Source organism: Vipera berus (assembly GCF_964194415.1).
Source record: "Vipera berus genome assembly, chromosome: 7".
Taxonomy (NCBI): domain Eukaryota; kingdom Metazoa; phylum Chordata; class Lepidosauria; order Squamata; family Viperidae; genus Vipera; species Vipera berus.
In genome coordinates, this window is record NC_138209.1 from 39735026 (window position 1) to 39759449 (window position 24424).

The 24424-nt window shown below is 36.6% G+C and overlaps 1 protein-coding gene across 4 annotated transcripts in view; it reads right to left on the reverse strand.

Annotated features, from left to right (window-relative positions):
- BLTP1 (bridge-like lipid transfer protein family member 1) overlaps window positions 1-24424 on the reverse strand; it is a 143656-nt gene that overhangs the window by 70812 nt on the left and 48420 nt on the right. For 3 of the 4 annotated variants that reach the window (XM_081333294.1, XM_081333293.1, XM_081333291.1), the window contains exons 26-41: window positions 23893-24143; window positions 23236-23494; window positions 21851-22697; window positions 19199-19269; window positions 17895-18068; window positions 15104-15224; window positions 14176-14319; window positions 13191-13318; window positions 12669-12871; window positions 8477-8674; window positions 8176-8387; window positions 7736-7887; window positions 6657-6807; window positions 5457-5609; window positions 3476-3716; window positions 141-280 (exon numbers count right to left, since the gene is read on the reverse strand). In XM_081333294.1, the coding sequence (XP_081189420.1) occupies window positions 141-280; window positions 3476-3716; window positions 5457-5609; window positions 6657-6807; window positions 7736-7887; window positions 8176-8387; window positions 8477-8674; window positions 12669-12871; window positions 13191-13318; window positions 14176-14319; window positions 15104-15224; window positions 17895-18068; window positions 19199-19269; window positions 21851-22697; window positions 23236-23494; window positions 23893-24143 (3445 nt within the window). The remainder of the gene's footprint in view (window positions 1-140; window positions 281-3475; window positions 3717-5456; window positions 5610-6656; window positions 6808-7735; window positions 7888-8175; window positions 8388-8476; window positions 8675-12668; window positions 12872-13190; window positions 13319-14175; window positions 14320-15103; window positions 15225-17894; window positions 18069-19198; window positions 19270-21850; window positions 22698-23235; window positions 23495-23892; window positions 24144-24424) is intronic. The other variant, XM_081333292.1, reaches the window with a different exon arrangement.

Genomic DNA, 24424 nt, shown 5'->3' on the forward strand with positions numbered 1-24424 from the left:
AAAGTGGTAAATGCATTGTTACTTGTTCATATTTTAATTATAAGGAGTACTAACATTTAGATATAAAATTATACACCTGGGTATTTTTTCTTCAACAAAAAAGTATGTTATGTATATAATATAAAATTTCACAGATTTACCTTTATTTTAAGGCCAGAATCACTATGAGTATGAGTCTTTGATAATTTCCTCATAATCTCAGCACCAGTTACAGGCCCAGCAGGAGGTGGGGGGCGTGTACCACTTCCTTCCAGAAGCATCGTATGTTCACTGACAGTAGCTAAAACATTCAGCAAATGGAGAAATTAACAAGAGGATAAATCTAGCCAAGACAGTTAGTTATTAAAATAGATATTGCTTAGCTGCCTACAAATTATTTTTAATATTGGATATACAAAATTCAAAAGGGACGCGGTGGCTCAGTGGGTTAGGACGCTGAGCTTGTCGACCAGATGGTCGGCAGTTTGGTGGGTCGAATCCCGAGTGCCGTGTAACAGAGTGAGCGCCTGTTACTTGTCCCAGCTTTTGCCATCCTAGCAGTTCGAAAGCACATAAAAAATGCAAGTAGAAAAATAGGGACCACTACGGTGGAAAGGTAACAGTGTTCCGTGCGCCTTTGGCGTCTAGTCATGCCGGCCACATGACCACGGAGACATCCTTGGACAAGCGCTGGCTCTTCAGCTTTGAAACGGAGATGCCCCTAGAGTCGGAAACGACTAGCACGCATGTGCGGGGGAACGTTTACCTTACCTTTACTATACAAAATTCAGGAAAAATACTGAAATTTGAATCAGCTCATTCAGTGTCTCTTAGGTACAATTGTAATAAATATTTTGGACTCGTTTTACAAGTATTTTTGATTAAACAACTTCCCTGCCAATTTACATTAATCATATAGATAGTCTTCGACTTATGATCACAACGGAGCCCAACATTTCCTTGGCTAAGCAAGGCAGATGTTAAGTGAATTTTGTCCCATTTTATATCCCTTTTCCACAGTTAAGTGAATTAATGCAGTCGTTAAGTGAGTCATACTGTTGTTAATTGAATTCAACTTCCCCCATTAAAATTACAACTAATGATTGCAAATCAAGGACTACCTGTACTTTAGAAAAACTTTACAAGAGTTTTTTTTAGAGTGCATACATTATATTGTAGGGGTCCCCAACCCCCAGGCTGTGGCCCACTACTGGGCCTTGAACCATTCAGAAACAGACCACAGAAGTGGCAAGTGAGTGCGTGCGCCTGCATCCACATTTGCACAAGCATCAGGCAAGCGTGTGCACACCATTTGCACAAGCAGCGTGCGTGTCCACCATTTGCACAAATGGAGCTGCCTGTGCTCACTTGCCCATTGCTCACATGGACCCATCCCTTCTCTCCCTCCCCCCACCAGTCTGCAAAGCTGGAAAGGTTGGGGAACTCTGTTATATTGTATATGTAATTTTTTCAAAACTTCCAAGGATTTTTTATATCTGTTTATTTTCCAGAATAATTAAAATGTAATTGAACACAATTTAGAAGTTACTTCAATGTATTTGTTCCTCTTTTTTTAAGGTGCTTTGACAGTAATGGTGTTATCTCTTTGTGGACAACCAGCCCAGATTTGGGCATTCCACAGCTACACTTAATAGGTAGCTATGGCTGGAATTCCAAATGCCCAGTTCCATTTAATGCACCAGCTATGGGCCAACCTGGAATAGGAGGATGTTGCAATGGGAACTCATAGCCTTTAAGAAACTAAATTCTACATGGAGAACATACTTCTGACATGAACTCCTGAGTTGTCCCAACTTAATGCCATCCAAGGAGAAATTAATATCCCCAGGGACTATAAGCCTTGATGATTTTTTGTACCAGCCTGGCAATAGAATCTGGGAGTTGTGGCATGGATGTTGCTACATAACAAGGAGACCAGCATTTGCCAACCACCAAGATATACAGATGATTGGAACACACATATAAGCAGCTCTTTATTGTGAAAATTTATAAATTCAGTTTGTAAAACAGGCTGTGTAACATATTACCAGGTATAATTATTGCTACTTATACAAGATAAGCCAAATAAACAATTGTGGAGGAATCCACAAGCTGTTAGAGAAACAGCAGGTGCAGAAGAAACATAGATAATCCTTGACTTATGACCAGAATTGGAGAAATTTCCATCATAAGTCATTGCAGTTGCAATTTGACTTGGATTTTACAACAATTTATACAGCAGTTGTTAAGCAAATCACTGCAGTCATTAACTGAATCCAGCTTCCCCCATAGGCATTTTTTTTGCCGGAAATCAGCAAAACAAAAAAAATGTAAATCACAAGAACGTGACTGCAAGACACTGCAACTAACTGTAAATGTGAGTTGGTGTCTGAATTATGATTACATGACTGTGGGGTTGATGTGATAGTCCTAAGGGTGAATATAGGTCACAGTCACTGTTTTTGACACCCTTGTAATTTCAATGACTTACAACCATTTCAAGAAATGGTCATAAATCGAGGACTACCTGTATGAAAAGTCTCACGAGAGGAAGGAAAATATTATATAAAAACTCAGACTCACTCTCCCCCCCTCCACCAACTCCCTGGGCTATAAAAAGAAGATGAATGAAAATATGGACTTGCAAAATTCTATTCTTATAGCCTATCTCAAAAAAATATAATTCTAGGCTTCCCGTGAAATCTGTTCCCTAACCTGATTGTACCTGAAAGGCAGTCACCAATAGTGTCTGAACAAGGTAAAATCAGTTGCTTTAAACACATAAACACAAAAATAAATACAAATTCGTAAGTGCAAATATTCTTTCTTCACAAAACAACATAAATGGTTATTGCAGATTTGGTTTTTGAATATATAAATTACAATTCCCCTTAAAATGCCCATTCAGTACAGGTTTTTGCTTAAGACAACTATCTTTAACTCAGTGATGGGTCAGGATTACACCTCCATATCTATTAGCTATGCATTAATTTGAGAAAATCAATTTATCAACTACCAGCTCCTATGTATAAGGAAGGAACAGCAAGAAACAGCAATATTTGAATAATGTAATTCAATAATCTCAACAAAACAGCAAGTAATAAAACCGAAGCGATATTTTTGAAGTTGTTCTATTTATAACATTTTCCCAGCCTCCCTCCCACTTTTTAATGATTGTCATGATTATGAATTTTAAAATGATGTTGCTTATGCTATTGTAACTACCTATATTTTTCCATGTGAATTAGCTTAGAATATCACAAAATTTTACAGATGCATTCCATTATTTAAAAAAAGCACTTGGAAGAAAAATCTAAAAATAATGCACTGACAGAACAAGGTTAAATAATATTTAAAACATTTTTCTTTCCAAGTACGTGTTAGAGGAAAGAATACCATATGTGGATGGAATTCAAAATAAACTGATCTTAAGAATATGCAAAGGGAGAGAGGGAGAGAAGGGGGAAGAGAAAGTATGTGAAAATGAATTCAATACCTGCATCAAACTCAAATTCTGCTCCATCAGCACTTGTGTCACTTTGAAGTCCTCCCACATTGTCCAAACCAAAGCCATCCTCTTGCTCCTGATGTACAGTTGACTGGGGTTTTATTGGCTGAGTTGGTCTGTGTAAACTTACCCCTTTGAAGGCTGGGGTCACCACAATGAACTTCATCCATTGCCTTGCTAATGCAATGAGACCTTTTTTTAATGTCACCAGAGCTGGAAGGCCATCACTCTAGAATACAAACACATATCCAGGACATTCTAAAATCCAGACTCCAAAAGGGCGATCCCCTTACATATGTATCATCACATGCAAATTTGCTTGCAAATAAGTTTCTCCACGTTTTCTTATTCACTCCTACAATTTAGATTCTGGTTTTTTTAAATGTTCAAGTTATTTAATAAAAGATAAGTCCTTTCCCTTATTTTCTTTTTAGTTGTTGCCCATTTTGTTCTATTTTTATCTTCTCTCTCTCTCGCTCTCGCTCTCTCAACATGTATAAAAATAAGTATAACAGTGAAAATCTTAGCATTAAGTAATCATCTTAAGATAGAAACCTTTATTGTTCAACAAATATTTTGATATACTTTGCGGCTGTTAATGTTCTTGGATGTAATAGTTAATCTTGTGCTCATTAATATCAACATTTTAAATCACAATAAAAAGTGATAAAACTTAAGACCATTAAAAAGAAAAAAGAAAACATTAGAGTGTTTATGTAGTGTTGACTATATTAGAGCAGGGCTTTTCAACCAGTGGTACGGGTACCACCTGTGGTACATTGGCACCTGGCAGGAGGTACGCAACCATCCTAGAAAAGTGGTAGTGGGGGAGGGGAATGAGCAGAACTGGTGGTAGCACCACACAAGCCTGAGCGAGAGATGGCTGGAGCTGCAGGGCTGTCAGGGCTCAACGAAAGCGCCAGGATCAGTGCTTCTTCGGGGCTGTCAGGGCTCAGTGGAAGCGCCAGGATCAGCGCCAGGCTCCAGCTGGAGCTCGGCACTGATCCTGGTGCTTCTGAGCCCAGAAGAAGCACCGATCAGCTGGAACGTTGCAGCATCTCCAGGGTCTTGTGATTTACATTCAGATGCTTGGCAACTGATTCATATTTATGACAGTCACAATGTCCCAGGGTCATGTGAAGTGATCAAAACCTGCTGCAACCACCCAGCAGATGGGGGGTATAAAAACCAAACTCTCCCCCACCCCACCCCTGCTGCCAATCCTCAACAGAAATGCTCACAACAATGAAAACCTCGGACAGGAGGAAGAGTGCCACCAGGCAGGCAGGCAGGTGACTTGCTCAGCTGTGGCAACGGAGGCACTTTTTTCAGTGCCATTGTAACTTTGAACAGTCACTAAGCAAACTGTTGTAAGTCGAGGACTACCTATACTTCATCACTTTTTTTCCTTTTTTGGGGGGGAGGGAGAGAGGGCTCATCATGTTTTTGACACCTTGCTAGGCGACTGGTGGTATTCGGATGTTGCCTTATCCTAAAAGTGGTACAATGGGTGAAAAGGTTGAAAAGCCCTGTATTAGTGTAGTCAACACTACATAAATACCACTATATCGAAATAATATATACATATTTCTTACAACAATAAAATAAAACAAATTTAAAATGTTTGGTTGATCAGAAACACAATAAAATACTCATTTTTGTGCTTATAATGAAATAAAATATTTTTACATATGTAGGGGTTTTCTGAGCTTGTTAACAATGCTTCTCTGTTAAGTCTCTATTCTGTTTTGTTTCTTTGGTTTCTGCTTTTCTTTGGATGCTTGTTTTTGTTATTAGGAATAAGCATTATTATTATTGTTAAATAGCCAGATATGTCACAAGAGTTTTATACAAATTTTAATAGAAATTGCAATTAGTCAAGAATATTTTATAAATATATAACAGTACAAAAGAGCTCTCCTTTTTTAGTATTTTTTTAATCAGACCATATTCTTAAGCAGTAACTTACCATGGTTGCTTCTTCAATGATGGAAAAAGTTGCTTGATGAAGATAATGATGAAGTATATTGCATAACAGACAGGAAGGATTTTCTTGTAGATAACGAGATAATCTTGTGAGCTTGTTGTACTTGCTTCTCAAAGGAAAGTGTACGCTTTTATTCTGAATATATGAAAGCAATTAGTTGTATCATTCAATATTATTTCACAATCTAATATTTCAGCGAATATACACACATGCTAACAGTCGATTTTTACTGAAAAATTAAATACAGATTTATTAACTTTATTAATTTTTATGATCACCCTTTAATAATATTGTATTGTTGTGGTATGTGGCTTTCAAAATTAAAGACTAAGAAGTGGGGTTTAAGGGGAACAACAGTCTGTGTCTTATAAAGATATTGAGTGTATTTCACAGAGATATTATATTCTTTCGCTTGCTAAATCATTTTTAATTGTTTCCAACCTAGCTGCTGGTCACCTTCTCTTTCTCTTCACTTTTCCGAGTATCATAGATATCTCATAATCATATCATAATAGTAAAGTTGGAAGGGACCTTGGAGGTCATCTAGTCCAACCCCCTGCTCAGGCAGAAAACCCTATACCATTTCAGACAAATGGCTGTCCAGTCTCTTCTTAAAAACTTCCAGTGTGGGAGCATTCACCACTTCTGGAGGCAGGTTGTTCCACTGGTTAGTTGTTCTAACTGTCAGGAAGTTTCTCCTTAGTTCTAGGCTGCTTCTCTCCTTGACTAGTTTCCATCCATTGCTTCTTGTCCTGCTTTCAGGTGCTTTGGAGAATAGCTTGGCTCCCTCTTCTTTGTGGCAGCCCCTGAGATATTGGAACACGGCTATCATGTCACCCCTCACCCTTCTCTTCATTAAACTACACATAGCCAATTCCAGCAACCGTTCCTTATATGTTTTAGCCTCCAGTCCCCCAATCATCTTTGTTGCTCTTCTCTGTAGCCTTTCTAGAGTCTCGACATCTTTTTTACATTGTGGTGACCAAAACTGGATGCAGTATTCCAGGTGTGGCCTTACCAAGGCATTGTAAAGTGGTATTAGTACTTCACGCGATCTTGATTCTATCCCTCTGTTAATGCAGCCTAGCACTGTGTTGGCTTTTTTGGCAGCTGCAGCACACTGCCAAGAGAGTTAGGTCTTTGCATAATATATCCAAACTCTTTATCTTAATAAATACTTACTTCTAAGGCTTCTGTCATTATACATCCCATGACAGCACAAACACGCAAGGTTCCCTCTGTTTCTAATTTGTTTAAAGAAGATTTTACTTGATCAATAGGAACAAGCCAAGCACCAATGGCTGGAGTTGCAGTACTCAGAAGATTCAGTTGCCTGCAATATTAGAAAAAAACTTAATTATAAACAGTTGAATATGCAAGGGAAATTGAACATCAGTTACATAATTTATACATATTCTTTAATATCCATAGTAATATATAACCGTACAAGGAATTAATTTAAATATCATGGGATTCTTCTTGTTCTCTGAGCTTGGTTGCTTTCTTGCAGATGTTCCATTACAAAACTAGGTAAAATCATCAGTCAACAATATGTGTACCTTCATAGAAATATCAATCACCATAACAATTTTCAATTTTCATTTGTACATACAGGATAGCAAATGTAAGGTTAGGTAACTCAGAATGAATCAATACCAATATTTCTATTATGTCCAATGCAAACAAAGACAAAACTAAGACAAAAAGAATTTAGAGTAAAAATATTTAAAAATAGTAAGAAAAGTAAAAGTATCACAATTTGCATGGTTATACGCAAGGTTAATTTGAGTTACAAAGACATATTAATAATGAGGTCTTAGTAAAAATAGCACTTTACTCCACACTTTGGAATAAAAAGTTATCACTCTGAATCATTCACATATTTAAAAGCAATGATACCTGAATTTTTATCTTAACCATAACAAACACAAAAAAGATTGAACTTTTTAAAGAATTTTAAAAATTTAAAACTATATCTGCTAACATGAGTATTCCAATTTGTAATTTTAGCCTACTTTTGTTCTCATTCAGCAACAAAATCTAAAAATGTGCCTGTTTAGTTACATAAAATATATTTTAGGTAGAAATGCCTAATGCACATTCTCAAAAATGTTGATATCTACTATAAATTAAAAATACACAATGAACCCCATAAATTATTTTTGATGAATTTATATCTGCAGTCCATGTAGATTTTAGATGCTTTATATATCAGACAATAAATATTTACTACAAATAATGTGAAACAGAATCCAACACACCTTGAAAATATATGGGCCGGTGAACGAACATTTGTTGGAGCTGCAAAACTGAACCAGATTTCTTTGATTGTCAGTTTCATGCTACAAGAATCAGGTGGGGGAGGCCTTAAAGGATGCTCTTTTTTTAGTTCATCAGATTCAACCCCTTCATCCTAAACAGCAGAAATAAAGATCAAATGGTGCAATATTAGTCCATAGTGGACGGTGTGAGGTTTCTTAAATTTCTTTTTAGGATGTAAGCTTATTGTGTCACCTGCAAAAATAAAAAGGAATAAGACTTTTTCTTATCAAAATATGAACATGCACACAAATTACATATTTTCCCAGAGAAGTGAATCAAATTGAAAAGCAGCTTACTTTAGCAAATAGGAAAATATTTTCATTGTCTACAGAAGTAACAGCTAGCATGCTTCAAAGACTATTTTAAAAATGTGTCTTACCTGCTCATCTGTAACTGAATTTGAACGAGTATCAGAACCAGCACTAATGCAATCACAATGGAGAATTTCTTCAGACACATCAGTATTGTAACCACTGCCAGTTGGAGAATCTGAAGAATTATTGGATGCAAGAAATCCACCTCTTTTGGTAGCTGCAGATTTACTTATATTCCCAAATGCATTATATAATACAGCACCACGTTGCCTACCACCTGTCAATATACAAACATTGAAAATATCAGGTTCTTTACAGTGTTTACAGTGTTATCACATATTTTAAAAATGTTGAAAGGTCATTTACCTTTTATTGTCAGATTTTCAATTCCACATTCAAACATTATCCAGCCCCATTTTTCTTGGCTAGGCCCAATTCGTGTTACATCTTGAACTACTTGATGATCAGTTTCATCTACAAAGGAAAAATCATCCAACTCTTCCAAAGTGAAAAGAACTTTTGATTTTTCAAATGGAATGGCTGTTATGGCACAGATTCCCATATCTGCAATATAAAAATAAGAGAATTTTATTGGAAAGTTTAAAAAAAATTTAAAACCACAGTGCAGTGGACTTTCTAGAAACAATCTTTTTCCTACAGCAGAATATGTAATCTGGCATGGGTATTTCTATTCTGTTTGCTCTGGAGCTAGAGCAAGAATGGTTTTAACAGTAAGGTTATACATTTAGGCAAAAAACCCCAAATGTACAGGTATAGTATAGGTGGTACCTTGCTCAATAGTAGTAACTGTGAGAGGGATCGAGTCAAGTGGACAATCACTTAAATATGAGCCAGCAGTGTGCTGCAGCTGCCAAAAAAGCCAACACAGTGCTACGCTGCATTAACAGAGGGATAAAATCAAGATCACGTGAAGTATTAATACCAGTTTACAATGCCTTGGTAAGGCCACACTTGGAATACTGCATCCAGTTTTGGTCACCACGATGTAAAAAAGATGTCGAGACTCTAGAAAGAGTACAGAGAAGAGCAACAAAGATGATTAGGGGACTGGAGGCTAAAACATATAAAGAACGGTTGCTGGAATTGGGTATGTCTAGTTTAATGAAGAGAGGGCGAAGGGTTATTTCAGGGGCTGCCACAAAGAAGAGGGAATCAAATTATTCTCCAAAGCGCCTGAAGGCAGGACAAGAAGCAACAGATGGAAATTAATCAAGGAAAGAAGCAACCTAGAACTAAGGAGAAACTTCCTGACAGTTAGAACAACTAACCAGTGGAACAACCTGCCTCCAGAAGTGGTGAATGCTCCAACGCTGGAAGTTTTTAAGAAGAGACTGGACAGCCATTTGTCCAAAATGCTATAGAGTTTCCTGCCTGAGCAGGGGGTTGGACTAGATCACCTCCAAGGTCCCTTCCAACATCATCATCATCATCATCATCATCATCATCATCATCATCATCATCATCATCATTATTATTATTATTATTATTATTATTATTATTATTATTATTATTATTATTATTATTATTATTTTCTCATAAGTTGAAATACTTCCCTTCCAAGTTCTGGAAAGACAAGCCAAAACTTTCTCAAAAAACAAAACAAAACACTTGGATTTTTTTTCTCTTGCCGAACATCAGCTGATTTTGCTGACATAGCTGGTTCTTTGGCAATGTTGCTCCCAGGATTTGAATAGGAACACTTAGCAATGACCCAAGATGGCTTTGGATAGCTGTGAATCCACCTGGGCAGAGGTGTCTTGAAAATTTCAATTCCTCTGGAAGTGGTCCGAAAGTCCATCTTCCTCTTGGCAGTTCATTGTCTTAAGTATGCCTGGGCTTTAACTTCAATTTTTGAATTTCCTGTTTTACTCTGCTTTTTATCTTTAAAAGTTCACCAGTTGGTTGAATGCTGATTCATTTTAACCCCTTCTAACAATGCTGATTCATTTTAACCCCTTCTAACATTTTTTTCTCTTTCCCTTTGATTTATGTTGTTGTTTTGAATAAGTTTTGCTTTCCCATAAGGAAACACGCCATGTTCTCTGATAGAGAAAGTGCTTTCATTTGATTTAGATTAATACTGAACTCTCACCATAGGATCTTTGCATTTTTTTAATTACCAAAATATGTGAAGTTCTTTTATTTTTCATTTAATCTTGGATCGAAACACCAAGCTACACAGAGTAATAATGCATCAAATTATAGCAAGCAAGAATGGCTGGTATGTGGAAAGAGGCATTTTGGTAACATATGATTCTTAGTTGAAAGCTTTTTTTAAAAAAATTGATAAATTGATAATGGCTGTAGAAAACATTCAGATGCATGTAGCTCTGGATAAATTAGATTCACAAAAGGAATGTGATTTGAAAGCTACAGACTCATTGGAAAGAGATATGGAACTACCGTAGTTTCTGGCGTATAAGACTACTTTTTAACCCATGGAAATCTTCCCAAAAGTCAGGGGTCGTCTTATACACCGGGTGCTGAAAATTTAGGGACAGGGCTGGCTGGAAAACCTGGAGCGGATCTCCCATTTAGTCTGCGCAGGGAAAGCGGGACCAATTGGAGAAGAAGCTGCAGTCTGTGATTTTTTACAGGCTGGGGTCTGGGCGTCTTTTCTTCTAAAGTTGAAGACCAGCTGTAGTATATCCCAACTTGAAAGGCAGGTGGGGAAGCCAGCAGCCAGAGCAGCGGCTTAGCTCTAAGGACACATTTGACTCAGGAACTGGGCGGGCTAGCTGGAAAACCTGGAGCGGAACTCCCATTTGGTCTTTTTTTAAAAAAATCCCATTTATATCCTGCCCTTCTCCAAAGACTCAGGGTGGCTTACAATTTAAAGCACAAATCAATGTGCTTAGCAATAGCCTTCATTCTGTGTATATGCCTGTTTATTAGGGCTTTCACACACACCCCAAGCAGCATTATTACAAAGTCAGCTTATTACCCCCAACAATCTGGGTCCTCATTTTACCTACCTTGGAAGGATGGAAAGCTGAGTCAACCTTGAGCCTGGTGGGATGTGAACCTGCACTAATTGCAGGCAGCTTGTGTTACTTAAGGCTCTGCGCAGGGAAAGCTTTAGAGTGAATTAGGAAAAGTGAAAAAGTGAATTAGGAAAATAGGGAATGGTTGCTGGAATCAGGGGCTGCCACGAAGAAGAGGGAGTCAAGCTATTCTCCAAAGCACCTGAAAGCAGGACAAGTAGTAATGGATGGAAACTGATCAAGGAGAGAAGCAACCTAGAACTAAGGAGAAACTTACTGACAGTTAGAACAATTAACCAGTGGAACAACCTGCCTCCAGAAGTGGTGAATGCTCCAACACTGGAAGTTTTTAAGAAGAGACTGGACAGCCATTTGTCTGAAATGGTATAGGGTTTCCTGCCTTAGCAGGGGGTTGGACTAGATGACCTCTAAGGTCCCCTCCAACTTCTTCTTCTTCTTCTTCTTCTTATTATTATTATTATTATTATTATTATTATTATTATTATTATTATTATTATTATTATTATTAATTTAATCCACTTGCACTGTTTTATGTTTACATGTTTGATGACAAACAGCCTTATGTTTATAAGTGACAGTTTTCCTACTAAGCACCTGCATGTCATAAGCATTTGAATTAAAATTACCATGTTAAAATCAAATCTGATATTTTTTAATTTTTATTTGGTGTGCGTTGGAAGAGGGGTAGTCTTATACGGCGAGTATAGCCCAAACCCTATAATTTAACAGGAAATGTAGGGGGTCGTCTTATACGCCCAGTCGTCTTATACGCCGGAAAATACGGTAACTGAACCGACTGCATACTCTTCTCTGAAGTTCAAGCTTGCACTCTTACAATAGCAGAAGCCAGAGTAAAAGGAGAAATGACAAATTGGTTTTCCCCAGGAGAATTGGAGAAGATTGGGAAATGGATTTTATCACAATTAATCGGAAACCACTTTCATCTGGACTTTGTTGGGAAGATAGACTGATTGTGGAAATTGAATTTATTATATTTAATTAGATAACAATTATTATTATATGTTCATATTATTGTTAATATTAATTAATTAATTGGTATTAAGAAACAATTGTGGATATTTGATCCAGGACAAATTACTCTTTAACTCTTGGGATGAAACTTAAGAGTAATTGGGATAGATAATTTTCTACAAGTTGATTATAATAACAGTTTAATAACAGGGTTCTGAAACTTTAACTTTGCCTTTTTATTATTGTTTTTCCTGTTAATTATTTTGTCATTAATATAGTATAAAAATGACAGGTCAATAATCTGTAAATAGATTTTTTAATTTAAAAATTTGGAGAGCCTGTTTCACAAGGAAATCAATGTTTTAGTAATTTATTAATCAGTATTTAACTGGGGGGAATAATATGAGTTGGGTCTTTTTTTTTCTTTAATGCACCTTTTTTGAATGTCTTGTTTGTTCTGTGTTTTTGGGGGTTACGGTTAAGAAATCCTTGCAATATTCTAGTCTTAATAATATTTTTGTAGTGAAGCACTGCCAAATTAGCATTACAAAAAGGCTTACCTGAAGTATCTAAGCCTCTGAGTTGCCCATGAATACGATGAATATTAAGTTTAGCTGCAATTTCTTTTCCTTTTTCTACTCCAGCATTTGATCGCAGAGAGCCAGAGGATTGGGGCTGCATTTTATTGGAATGGACATACTTCTCAAAAGTTACAGAACCTCTCCTAGTTTCTGCACTGTTTGTATTCTCTTCAACCACACCTCTTTTAATTTAAAAAAAAGAGAGAGATATTTGAGACATCTCAGAAAATGCAGTTTCTTTTATTAGTATTATAAATTAATACTTCGTTTACTAAAAATATTTTTATTAATACATATGCATAACTGAAGCCATTTGTTACTCATTTACATTATAAATCTGCCCCATATCATTTAACAAAAGGATAGAAAAACTGTATTATATAGACCAGATCTAGATTACAGGGACCTTATGGAGAAGAAGAGTCCTGAAACAATGATTTTGTCACAATCTCCTATTAAAAATGTAATTAAGGTATGACTTTTTAAAAAAAAATGCCTTACCTGTTCATACGGACTTGTGTGGCAATCCTGTCAAAGCACAAAGCTACTAAAGAAACATGAGTTACATTTTTGGTTGTGGCTGTCCCCGATGATTCTTCAATTGATGCTTGCAGTAAGCATAAATTTACCTAGAAAAGTTATCCCACAGATTTAAGAAGAGACATACAAATCAGTGTTTTTATTCCACTCAACAAATGTTTTTTTAAAAAATTTCATGAAAGTGTGAGCACCTCTTTATCTAAAGAGATATCAACATTCACGTTGCACATTTGTCACTTAATTATGATAATTGATATATTATGGGAGATTGGTATATTATTGAAAGTACAACTAGTATTTCAAAAAAAACATCCTCAATATTCTTTGTGTTCAATAATGCTCAGCTATAAAGTTCTTTTTTACACTGTTGCATAGAACCAGTATGGCCCTATTCTTTACTAGAAATAAAATATACTTGACTCAATCATATTTTCTTTATTTAGTCATAAGTATCTCGAAACATTGTAAGTGCTACTTTGGATAGTAGTGCCTTGATGTTTAATCACTTTCCTGAGTAAATACTCACAGTCCTGGGAAGAAATGTACCTATATTTGCAATTGGTTAAATGAACCAGTGTCCTTAGGTATTGGTCCAACTAATACATTATGTGGTATTTCATCTTGAATTTTTGTAGACAATGAAGGAATCCATACTATCATCTTCCCACTGGCCAGTTCACAGCTAGTACAGTTACAATGGCCATGATGCATAGCTTCAAACAATTTCATACCTATACTTCTCTTCAACATATTAGTGTTCTTTTCTTACGATCCAGACTAAGTAGTCAACTTTTTAAATAGTGAAGGTGTCAGAAACTTGGATCCTTCACCCAGCCCAAATCTGCACAAAATGATATTTTGATTCTTCCAACCTGTTTATATTCAAGACAATTCTTGCTAAGCTCTACTGCATTTTTCAAAGCTACTCAGTCAAACTGTTAATTACCTTAGGTACTGTAACATTAGCTTGTAGGCCTTTAATAGTCACTTTATCTTGTTTGAGAGAAACATTGGCCTGTGTCTTCACTTGAGTTGTTCCAGTAGCTGGGATTTCAATTTTTGTTCCTCTCACATCCTGTTTAGATGATAGCTTTAAAACAGAAGAACAGTGGTACACATTGCAACTAAGATTTAAAGGAGATTTGTTCAACTTTTTTGGATCAAGCGTGATACTTGGCCTAGGACTGACATGTCTTGTTCCCAAAAATAGGTGAGGGAACAATAACATCTAAAAGGACTTTAATATAATTTAAAGTTACAGTGCTACTACTTCAGAACAGCATCATTTCTTTTCTTCTACCCTTTCATCTGATAGCAATAGAAATAAGTACCTCCATATATGCTCAAAATTCAAGTAGTGTTAATTCTTTTAGACAATAGAATATTTCAAACGTAATTCCATAAATCTTTCATTTTGTTTCATATTCTCCCTACCCTTTTTCTCTCTGGAACCCACATGTTATTTTTGCCTCTTTCTCCATTTTGGCAGTTACCGGTAAGTTTTTTTTTGTTTTTGCTAATAGGAGAGAGATTCAGTGAAAGGAACTGAAGTCCAAAAATAGAACAGAAAAATATTTTTCTTTACTTGTGTAAAGAATTTTTTTTCTTTGCTTATGTAATATAGCAGATACTTATTTATAAAAACTAATTAGAGCAAATATACCGTATTCCACTTCTATCCCATCTCTTGAAGCAAGGCTTTACTTTCCTCCTCATCTATAACCTTTGAGGACTAGATATACAATTATTCTGTTGTTGTCTAGTATGCCAAATAAGAAAAAAAAAGCCATAGCACATTTTTGGGAGGCAAAAAGCTGTATGGAAATAATAGATCTTTGCCATAGTAAGAAATTTAATTAGATAATTATACGTACGTTTTCCGAAAATGATATTTTTCTATTCTGGATAGCTTCTCTGACAACCTTACAATGTAAATCATCCACAATGGCTGCTGCATGACGTGTGCTTGCACAGTGAACCATTGCTTCTATATACCTACAGGGAAAGTTAGTCCAAAATATATGTTGAAAGTAGGCTTCAAGCAAGATTTTATCTACGTACATGTTTCTTTATAAAAGACTTTAGAAAAAAATATACAAATTAACATCTAAAACTTTAAAATATTTATAATACACATTGATTTTATTGTTAAATGGTTACATTTGCACATATATTAAGTTTTCCTCATAGCTAAAATACTGTTTTAAATTTTAATGTCTAATGTTTTAATATTTTTAAACTTCTAATAGCCTATATTGTTATTTATAATCTGTAAGCCATCCAGAATCGTTTGATAGAGAGATGGGCAGCATATAAATTTAATAAATAAATAAGCAGCTAGCAGAAATCTCATGATCTGTCAATGTAAGAGAAGCCCAATAGTTTTATTTATTATTAAATTTATCTGCTGCCTGTTGGTGGCTTGCATGAAAAACATTAAAAAAAACATTAAAAAGTTAATTTGTGAAAACAGAATATCAACCAATGAACTGATATAACCCAAAATGCCAATTCCTTTGTTTTATCAAATTAATTCTGTATTCTTTTGTTTCTCTTACATTAATCAATCATGGGGAATTAAAAAAAGATTATATGTGTTAGGACCACATGAAATCAGTTTAGGATTTATTACTCTGTACCACATTAATAAGGGGAGGGTGCAATCGCTCAGTGATTAAAGATGCTGAGCTTGTCAGCTAGAAAGCTGACAGACAGTATTCAAGACCCAAGAGCCACGTGACAGGGTGAGCTCCCATTAACTGCCCCAGCTCCTGACTACCTAGAAGTTCTAAAGCATGCAAATGCAAGTAGATGAAAGGTACCACTTCGGTGGGAAGCAAAGTGTTCCATGCGCCTTGACGCATAGTCATGATGGCTACATAACCACGGAAATGTCTTTGGACAACGCTGGCTCCCTTGGCTAAGAATCGGAGATGAGTGTTGTGAGTCCTCGCCTGCCAGCAGATCTGGCAGCTGAGTCAGATGAATCAGATGAGGGGAAAGAGTTGCCTGGGTTTACATCGGAGTCTGTGGAAGGCTCTGAGGAGCACAAAGACTCAGAGCTAGATGTGATACCAGGCCCATGTACTCACACTGAGGCAGAGACAGCTGGGTTGGGGGCCTCAACTGAGTGAAGAAGAGCTGGGGCCTGGTCCAGATGCAAGGATGTGCAGAGAGGAAAGGCATGCAGGACAACGTAGAGCGGTCGGTCGGCTCTCCAGGAAAAGTAAGACTCTAAGAAGCCATGCCCTCACTGGACAATAAAGAGGAGAGGCATGGGAGGGGGCTGATTGCCAAAGGCAACCGTTCATGCTAGGGCTTCGTGCTTCTGTTGTTGGATTTCTTGCCTCAGGATTCTTGGACATTTAACCAGGTTTGTCAGATATCTCTGTGTTTGAGTGACTTAAACCTTGAGCATTCCAGCTGAAAACTCAGAGACTGATTTTATTCGTTTCAATAGTTAAAGGACTGGTTGGAGTTTTGTTCCATAAAAGCTGTATCAAAATAAAAGGAGTTTATTTTACAAAGTCCTGCTTTGTTCAGTGCAAAGGGGTTTTTCCTCACAAGTAAGCAGTTGAGCAGTATTTGCATAGGCTGGGACAGAACAATGAGCACTTTCTCTAGATTGGGAATGATTGGACAAGGGAAACCTTATCTTTACCACAACTTTGCTACCATTCAACTGTTATTTTCTAAATAGAATTGGTGTTTAGATTCTGAACGGCCACGTAGCCAGAAAATAGCTTTCTGTTCATTTATACTTGATTAAGAAGCTCAAGTATATTTAGGCTAGTCACTCTCTTACCTCAACTTATCTTACATTGCTGTTGCTTTCCAGAAAGAAAATGATAGGAGCTTTTCCCCATAGTGCAGACATGTCAAACCCGCAACGTCACATGATGTCGCACAATGTATTGGAATGGTTTTGCCATTGCCGGCAATGGGGTGGGCGCGGCTTCCGGATGACATGTCCGGTCCATGGAATGGCAGTTTAACACCCTTGCTGTAGTGGCTTTTTTCCCCCTGGTATCTATACCTTTACTGGAAATTCAAGTACACCCTTAATAATGGTTTTGTTTGGGCTATAAGGACCAATATTTTTAAGAGCTCAAGAAAGATTAAATGTGCTCATATTTCATTTTATCCATGTAATGACAAATTGGTGAAGTAGATTGGGCTAAAAAAGGCTTGTGACATCAAAGTCACCTAGTAAGTTTCCATGGCTTACTTAAACTTATGTCTCTTTGCTATCATACTGGCCACACATTACTGGTAATGCAAGGATAAGAGATAAGAAGACATAGCCATAGCAATAGCACTTACTTATATACTACTTCACAGTGCTTTAGAGCATATTGCCTCCAACAATCTGGGTCATTATTTTACCGACCTCGGAAGAATTGAAGGCTGAGTCAACGTTGAGCCAGTAAGACTGTAACTGCCAAACTGCTGGCAGCCAGCAGTCAGCAGAAGTAGCCTGCAGTACTGCATTCTAACCACTGTGCCACCTCAGCTGCACCACATAACACATAAGGCTGCAGGAAAAAAATACTGAAAAGACTCTTTATTCACATGTTTCAGACAACATATGTTTGTACTTTCCCAGGCCAAATAGAAATGTGACAACCAAATTATATGCATATAGCTCTTGAAACTAAGAAATACCTGTCTAAAACTTCTGCTACAAGAGGACTAAGAACTATATCCACAGTTCCTTTTACTTCAACAATAGCTGTTGTTCTGGTCTGACAAACTGGATGATCAAGAGTCCATTCCTCTGTTACTGTTTCATCATCTGTGTTATCAAGGATTTTCTTTTCCAAAGGAGTATACGGAGTGCTAAATAAACAAGTGGGAAACAAAATACTAAATTTTTAATTCTATCTTTTTGCTGATTACATACCACAATAGAATTTATTGGAAAAGATTACTTACCTTAACATCTTTTCAGGATAAAATGATCTACTTTTGATAAGTGCAGTAAATGAAGAAAGTGTAAATTTACTAAGTCAAAAAGTAATAAGCGTTCACACAAAGATAAAGTAATAACCTGAATATCCAGAAGACAATAGAACTGACCACTGAATTGGTGCTTTTCCATGTTATTGGTTTGATAATTTTAAATGCATTTTTGATCTGTAATTTAATTTTTTTTACAAAAATGTAAAATGTATCCTACCAATTCAGAGTAATAGAATCAAAGATACAAATCCATTATCTAATATTATCTAATACTATATTTACAGGACATATCCTCCAATGTCAATAAGCAGATTTGGTGTAAGAAGATGGTAGACATTATATTTCTACAATTATTATGAAAACCAAGCTTCAAGTACTAGAATGTCTTAAATGATAAAAAATTCTGGCATCAAATAAATGTCACTCTGTTTGAAATATTTGTTGGTTCATCATCGTAGACAAACTGTATATAATGAAAATATTGCCAAATGATATAGGGATTACATTTAAATGATTAAACAGCAATTCATCAGTTCTGTGCATGCAAAAGACATTTCAAAGCAAGGAGTTTATCTTAAGCACAGTACAGAAACTATCTTACAGGAAATGTAAGATAGTGTTCATAAATACTTTCATCATGTTTGTGCTACCCTTAGCAAGCTATAGCATACTATACATATCAATTAAGTCCTACATCATAAGTCTCATAATTACTTGAACATTTTATGAGTTCATTTAACTTTCCTTTAAAAACTTAAAAAGCTCATTTTTCAAACTTTTCAAAAAAAGCTAGTCTAATAAATATTGCTGAATTTGAAAAATGTGCAGAATAGTTAGAAAACAAAATCACCTTATAAGAATCAGCAACTTAGAAGATACCTCTGTAGTGTAAAACTCACATCTTCCCAAAATGTGGAACAAAACTTTATAGGCACCACTACTTTTGTAATATGTAAAAAGAATTTAACTTTCAACATGTTAAAAACGATTCATAAATTGTTACTCACTTAGAAGTTGATCCTGTAAGCTGCATGCCTCGATCCAGTAGAGCATTAGCTTTAAGACCTTGTTTAACAATCTGGAAAAAATAATATGCTATTTACTCTTTGAGAGCTTTTATCAAGTCTTTTGTCCTGTGGTGTAAAATATTTTGTATTCCTTCCTACCTTTACATTTTTATATGCTCAGTCATGGCAATCTTAGCATTGATATGCCATAATATACTTTTTTCTAATGGAAAAACTACCAAAAGAATGAATATAAACAATTCAGTTGAGTTGCCTGTATAGCAAGTTCAATTTAAAAGATGTCAAAATGAATTCCTAATTCAAAGATTTTACTATGCTAAATTCCAAATGAATAAGCTCACTTAACATTTATTTCAAAAATTCACATAAACAAGAATAATTCAGTGAAATTATAAATTTTAAATGCATTGTTTACAATTTATTTGTGATGGGAAATTCTAGAGGAAACAAATTATCTAGAGCCTTTTTAATTCCATTCAGGCCTAGTTATGAAATAGAAACAGCACTAATCACTCTGTTGCATAACCTTTCTCAAGATACAGATGGGAGGGAATGCACTCTTTTGATACTATTAGACTTCTTGTTAGTGCATTGTACAATTCATCATATTCTTCTTTACGAATGACTGGAAAGACTGAAGACACTGTTTTGGAATGGTTCCACTCCTATATCCATGGATGGTTCTAGTCAGTGATTGTAAGGTAAAAGCACTTAAATCCATGAAAATGCCAATATGAAATCCTTCAACGATCAGGATTCTCTCAGAAGAGGTTCGATATTTATATGATAATGCTGAGAGAAGTTATCTGTTGGTTTGGGTGAGGCATGCTGATGACATTCAATTATAAACTGATACCCCAGCCTGAGCTGCAAACAATATGGAAATCTTATGCTAATCTGGAAACAGTAAGGACCTATATGGTGTGAATGAACCTTGAGATTAAATCCTACCAAGAGAGCATTAATACTTATCAAGTGACACAGCCCCAAGTAGTTATTCTGAACAGGATTATACTCCTCACAAAGGAGGTAGTTTGTGATTTGAGGTTCTCCTGGACTTTTTGTTCCTATTCAGTGAGCAGGCTACAACTCTACCTGGATCATAATAGTCTGATATGCCTTGATCACTATCCAATTGAACTGCAGTAACATGGGGATGCATATGGAAATCTGACAAGCTGCAGCTAATGTAAAATTATTAATAGAGGCATAAGAAATAATAACAATGTTAAAGCAACTCGATCAGTTGATACTAAGCTTCCAGGCCCAATTCAAAGTGCTGGTCACGATACAGAAGAAAGAAAAATCAGGCAAAGCCTTGCCAGAACTCACTCTGCCGTCTGATCTACCCATCTAGAGAAAGCATGTTAAGTGCATGTAAGATAGAAATAATGACTACAGAAAAATTACGAACAAGTCACTCCTACCAGTGCATGATGACCCTCATTTATCAGCTGGAAGACTGAAATCAAGGAAGCCCCCCACTGGCACTTGCACAACATCTGCCCAACAACTTTAACACTGATTCCCAGTGGAAAGTCAAATGGGTCGTTGAACACCCAGACATAGGAAGACATATAAATGACCCCACAAAAAAGGTGCAAAGCTATGAGCTACCACATTAGCAATGGACAATCCTGAATAGGATTCGCACCTCCCACAGCATCTGCCAGGACTCCCTGTATAAAGTATAAATGGGGCATACTATCCTTCCCTCAGTGTGACTGCAGGGTCCCATGTCAAACGGTAGATCACATCGCATGGTTAGATGGCTTAGACATTGGTATTTGAACATAGGTCTTTTTAACATTTATATTTTATTGTTTTTTACTAATCTAGATGAAATGTTGATATATGTTGCTATGTTATATCTATATCTATATACCTATAGAGGGAGGGGGAAAGAGAGCGGGTGGGGGTGAGGGGATGATGGATGGATGACAGGCTTCTGTGGGATAGCCCACACTCTTTGAAATACCTTTTCCCCAAAGTATGTAGCATCTGCCCTGTTAATGTGGGGGTTAAAGCAGAGGATTGGACTAGAAGACCTCCAAGGTCCCTTCCAACTCTATTGTTCTGTTAATGTTTCAAAAACAAGTAAACATTTGTGTTACTATAGTAAGCTATTGCCTCTAGGTAATCTGGATTAAGGGACGCGGTGGCTCAGCGGGTTAGGACGCTGAGCTTGTCGATCAGAAGGTCGGCAGTTTGGCGGGTCGAATCCCGAGTGCCGCGTAACAGAGTGAGCGCCTGTTACTCGTCCCAGCTTCTGCCAACCTAGCAGTTCGAAAGCATGTAAAAAATGCAAGTAGAAAAATAGGGACCACTCCGGTGGGAAGGTAACAGCGTTCCGTGCGCCTTTGGCGTCCAGTCATGCCGGCCACATGACCACGGAGATGTCCTCGGACAAGCGCTGGCTCTTCGGCTTTGAAACGGAGATGAGCACCGGCCCCTAGAGTCGGAAACGACTAGCACGCATGTGCGGGGGAACCTTTACCTTTACCTTTTTAATCTGGATTAGGACAACTACCATGAGTAATTGATAGGTTTTATTACTATTTTTTTTCAATTTTGTTTTTGCATATACATGTAGGTAAGTAGGTCAACAAATAAATACATTATGGTTTTTACCTTAAAAGTTGGAACAGAAAGCTGCTCAAAATATGAGGAACTTTCTTCACTAGTTGGAGTGTCGAGATCTAAAGGCCTATGTAAAGATGATTTGGAGGTCCTTTTATTTGTTGGATGTTTTACTGACCAGTTAATCACTTGGTACTGGGTGAGGTAGCTTTGGTAGCAGTTCATTAAAGGCTGCTGGGAAGTGATTTGTTCATTCTCAGGAGCCTTCTCAGTTTCTATGATATATAAATGTTCAACAAGATCGTCCTCTCCTCCCAAAGCAGAGACAAATGAAGCTTGCGAGGGATGCATTTTTATTGGTACATTTTTTGTATCTTGACCAGTTTCTCCCTGACAGGTAGTAGTAGTAAGTGGTCCTTCTACACTATGATACATTGGGCCTCTCCCATAATCAATTTGTTTGGCTTGTTTTCTCTTCTTTTTCCTCCCAGGATAGGTTCCTGGGCCTTCATCACTGCTGATGGGTTCAAAGTCCTCAGCAGCCGAGAAATAGGCTTCACTATCAGCCATTGACATGCTGGAGTCCATAGAACGATACTGATGAAATGAATTGGAGTCTGCAGAAGGTGTATAAGGAAAAGAACCAAAACTTCTTCTTTGCTTTGGAGAATCTAACACATTTTCATCACTACGTGAAACATCACTGCTGAACTGTACACCAACTGGAACAGGCTGCTTATCACCATAGAAGGCTGCAGTAAGACTTTTGGTGCTTCCAAGTGGACCAGAACATACTGATTCTTGCCGTTTCAAAGGAGATCTAAGAGGAGATTGTCCAACAGGCTTCTCTTGTAGAATAGGAGATACTGGGCTATTTGCTGGTCCTTCTGCTGCACTACTAGAAAAAAATAACTTTTCATACACAGTAATGTAAACTGCACAGAATTCAATATCAATAACATTTATTTAAGGATGACATAGACTGTGATTGTAGATTTCTTTAAAACACAATGAAAGAGCAAAGATCCTCACAGTTGCTTTAATCCTAATTATTTTTAGGAGTCTACAGCATGTAACTATATTGAATAACTGGGGTTGAAGACTGAGAAACTTGAAAAGAAACATGCATAACAGAAACACTAATATATGTAACTTTCCCAACGATGGCAGAAGCCCACCTCTATTAGCCTTAGCCACCATGATCAGTGATCAGGACTGCAGTTAAATGACATCTGAAAAGTCATTGTTCCCCATACTTTCTCTAGAAGTAGGTAACATGGTTCCTACTTTGTTCTTCAACTCTCCCAAATCCCAAGCACCATGATTTAACAATAAAGGGTTTATTCAAATAAAGCAAACAAAAAATATTTGAAAAAAGCATGTAAATACAATAATTCCATAGTAGAATAAGTTGTTATTGAGAAGTGAAAGCTCACCTTCCATGGGCATCTTCTTTTTTTGAACCTATCAAGAGTGCCTTTTGTCCTAAATGGTCCTCCATGGCAGAAGAAGGACTTTCCCTATCACCTGCAAGCAAGGGGAGCGCAGCACTAGAACTACTATTCTCCTCTGAAGATGATGAAGAACTATGAGATCGCAGAGGTACTTGTAAACTTAACTGCTGGGATTTTCTTTCAGATTCTGTACCTACAGTTCGGCATTCCCATTCTTTTGTCTTTACGCCATTTGCCTTACCTAAAAACAATGATATATTTTGTGCTAAATTTATGAATATTAAAGATACCAATATTTTTTCTTGTTTTTTTAAATAAATGGATAAATACATAACATATTCTTTTAAGAAATACTAGAAAGTGCAACAACCATTGCCAAATCAGCTTGGTTTTTAACATGGAATATTTTTAATCATGGATTTGCCTATAACACTAATTGTGTATTACCATGTTTTAAACAGTATGTCTTGGTATGAGCAAAAGACTGTATTCAGTATCACTTTTTGTGCAGCACTTCTATTAAAGGCATGATTTCCTTAACTTGAATAAGTATATTCAAAATATGTTAATGTTTAATTAATGATAAACATTTACATGTTTACAGACAGACAAACAGACAGTTAGATACAAATCTTTTACCATCTGGAATTTTCGGAAGTTCTTTAGTAATAATCCATTCTCCAGGTTGCAGTAAAGATTGCCCATAAAACATATCTGATTCTGCGCTTGCATTTGAAAAAGCAGAGCTACTTGATGGTGTCAACTCTTCAAACTTGAAGAAATCTAATCCTGACCCAGGGCCACCAAAAAAACGACAGCCACCAAGACAACCACATTTGTTCTTGCTTCTTTTATTCTTTGTGTTATCATCTGGCCGTAAAAACCACAGTCTAGAAAAAGAAGGTGTTCATTGAAATAAATGAAGTGAAAGTATTGTTAAGAGATTTCTATGTCAAGCATTATTAATGACTACATTATCTATAACGTGAATCCACTCAAGATTCCTCACCAATGCATAAAACTGTATGAAGCAGTAGTGATTTTAGCAATGCAGGCAGTCCTCACTTAACAATCATAATTGGCCCTGGAATTTTAATCATTAAGTCATTGCAGTTGTTAAGTGGGTCACCATTTGATCTGACTCGATTTTACAACCATTTTTACAATAGTC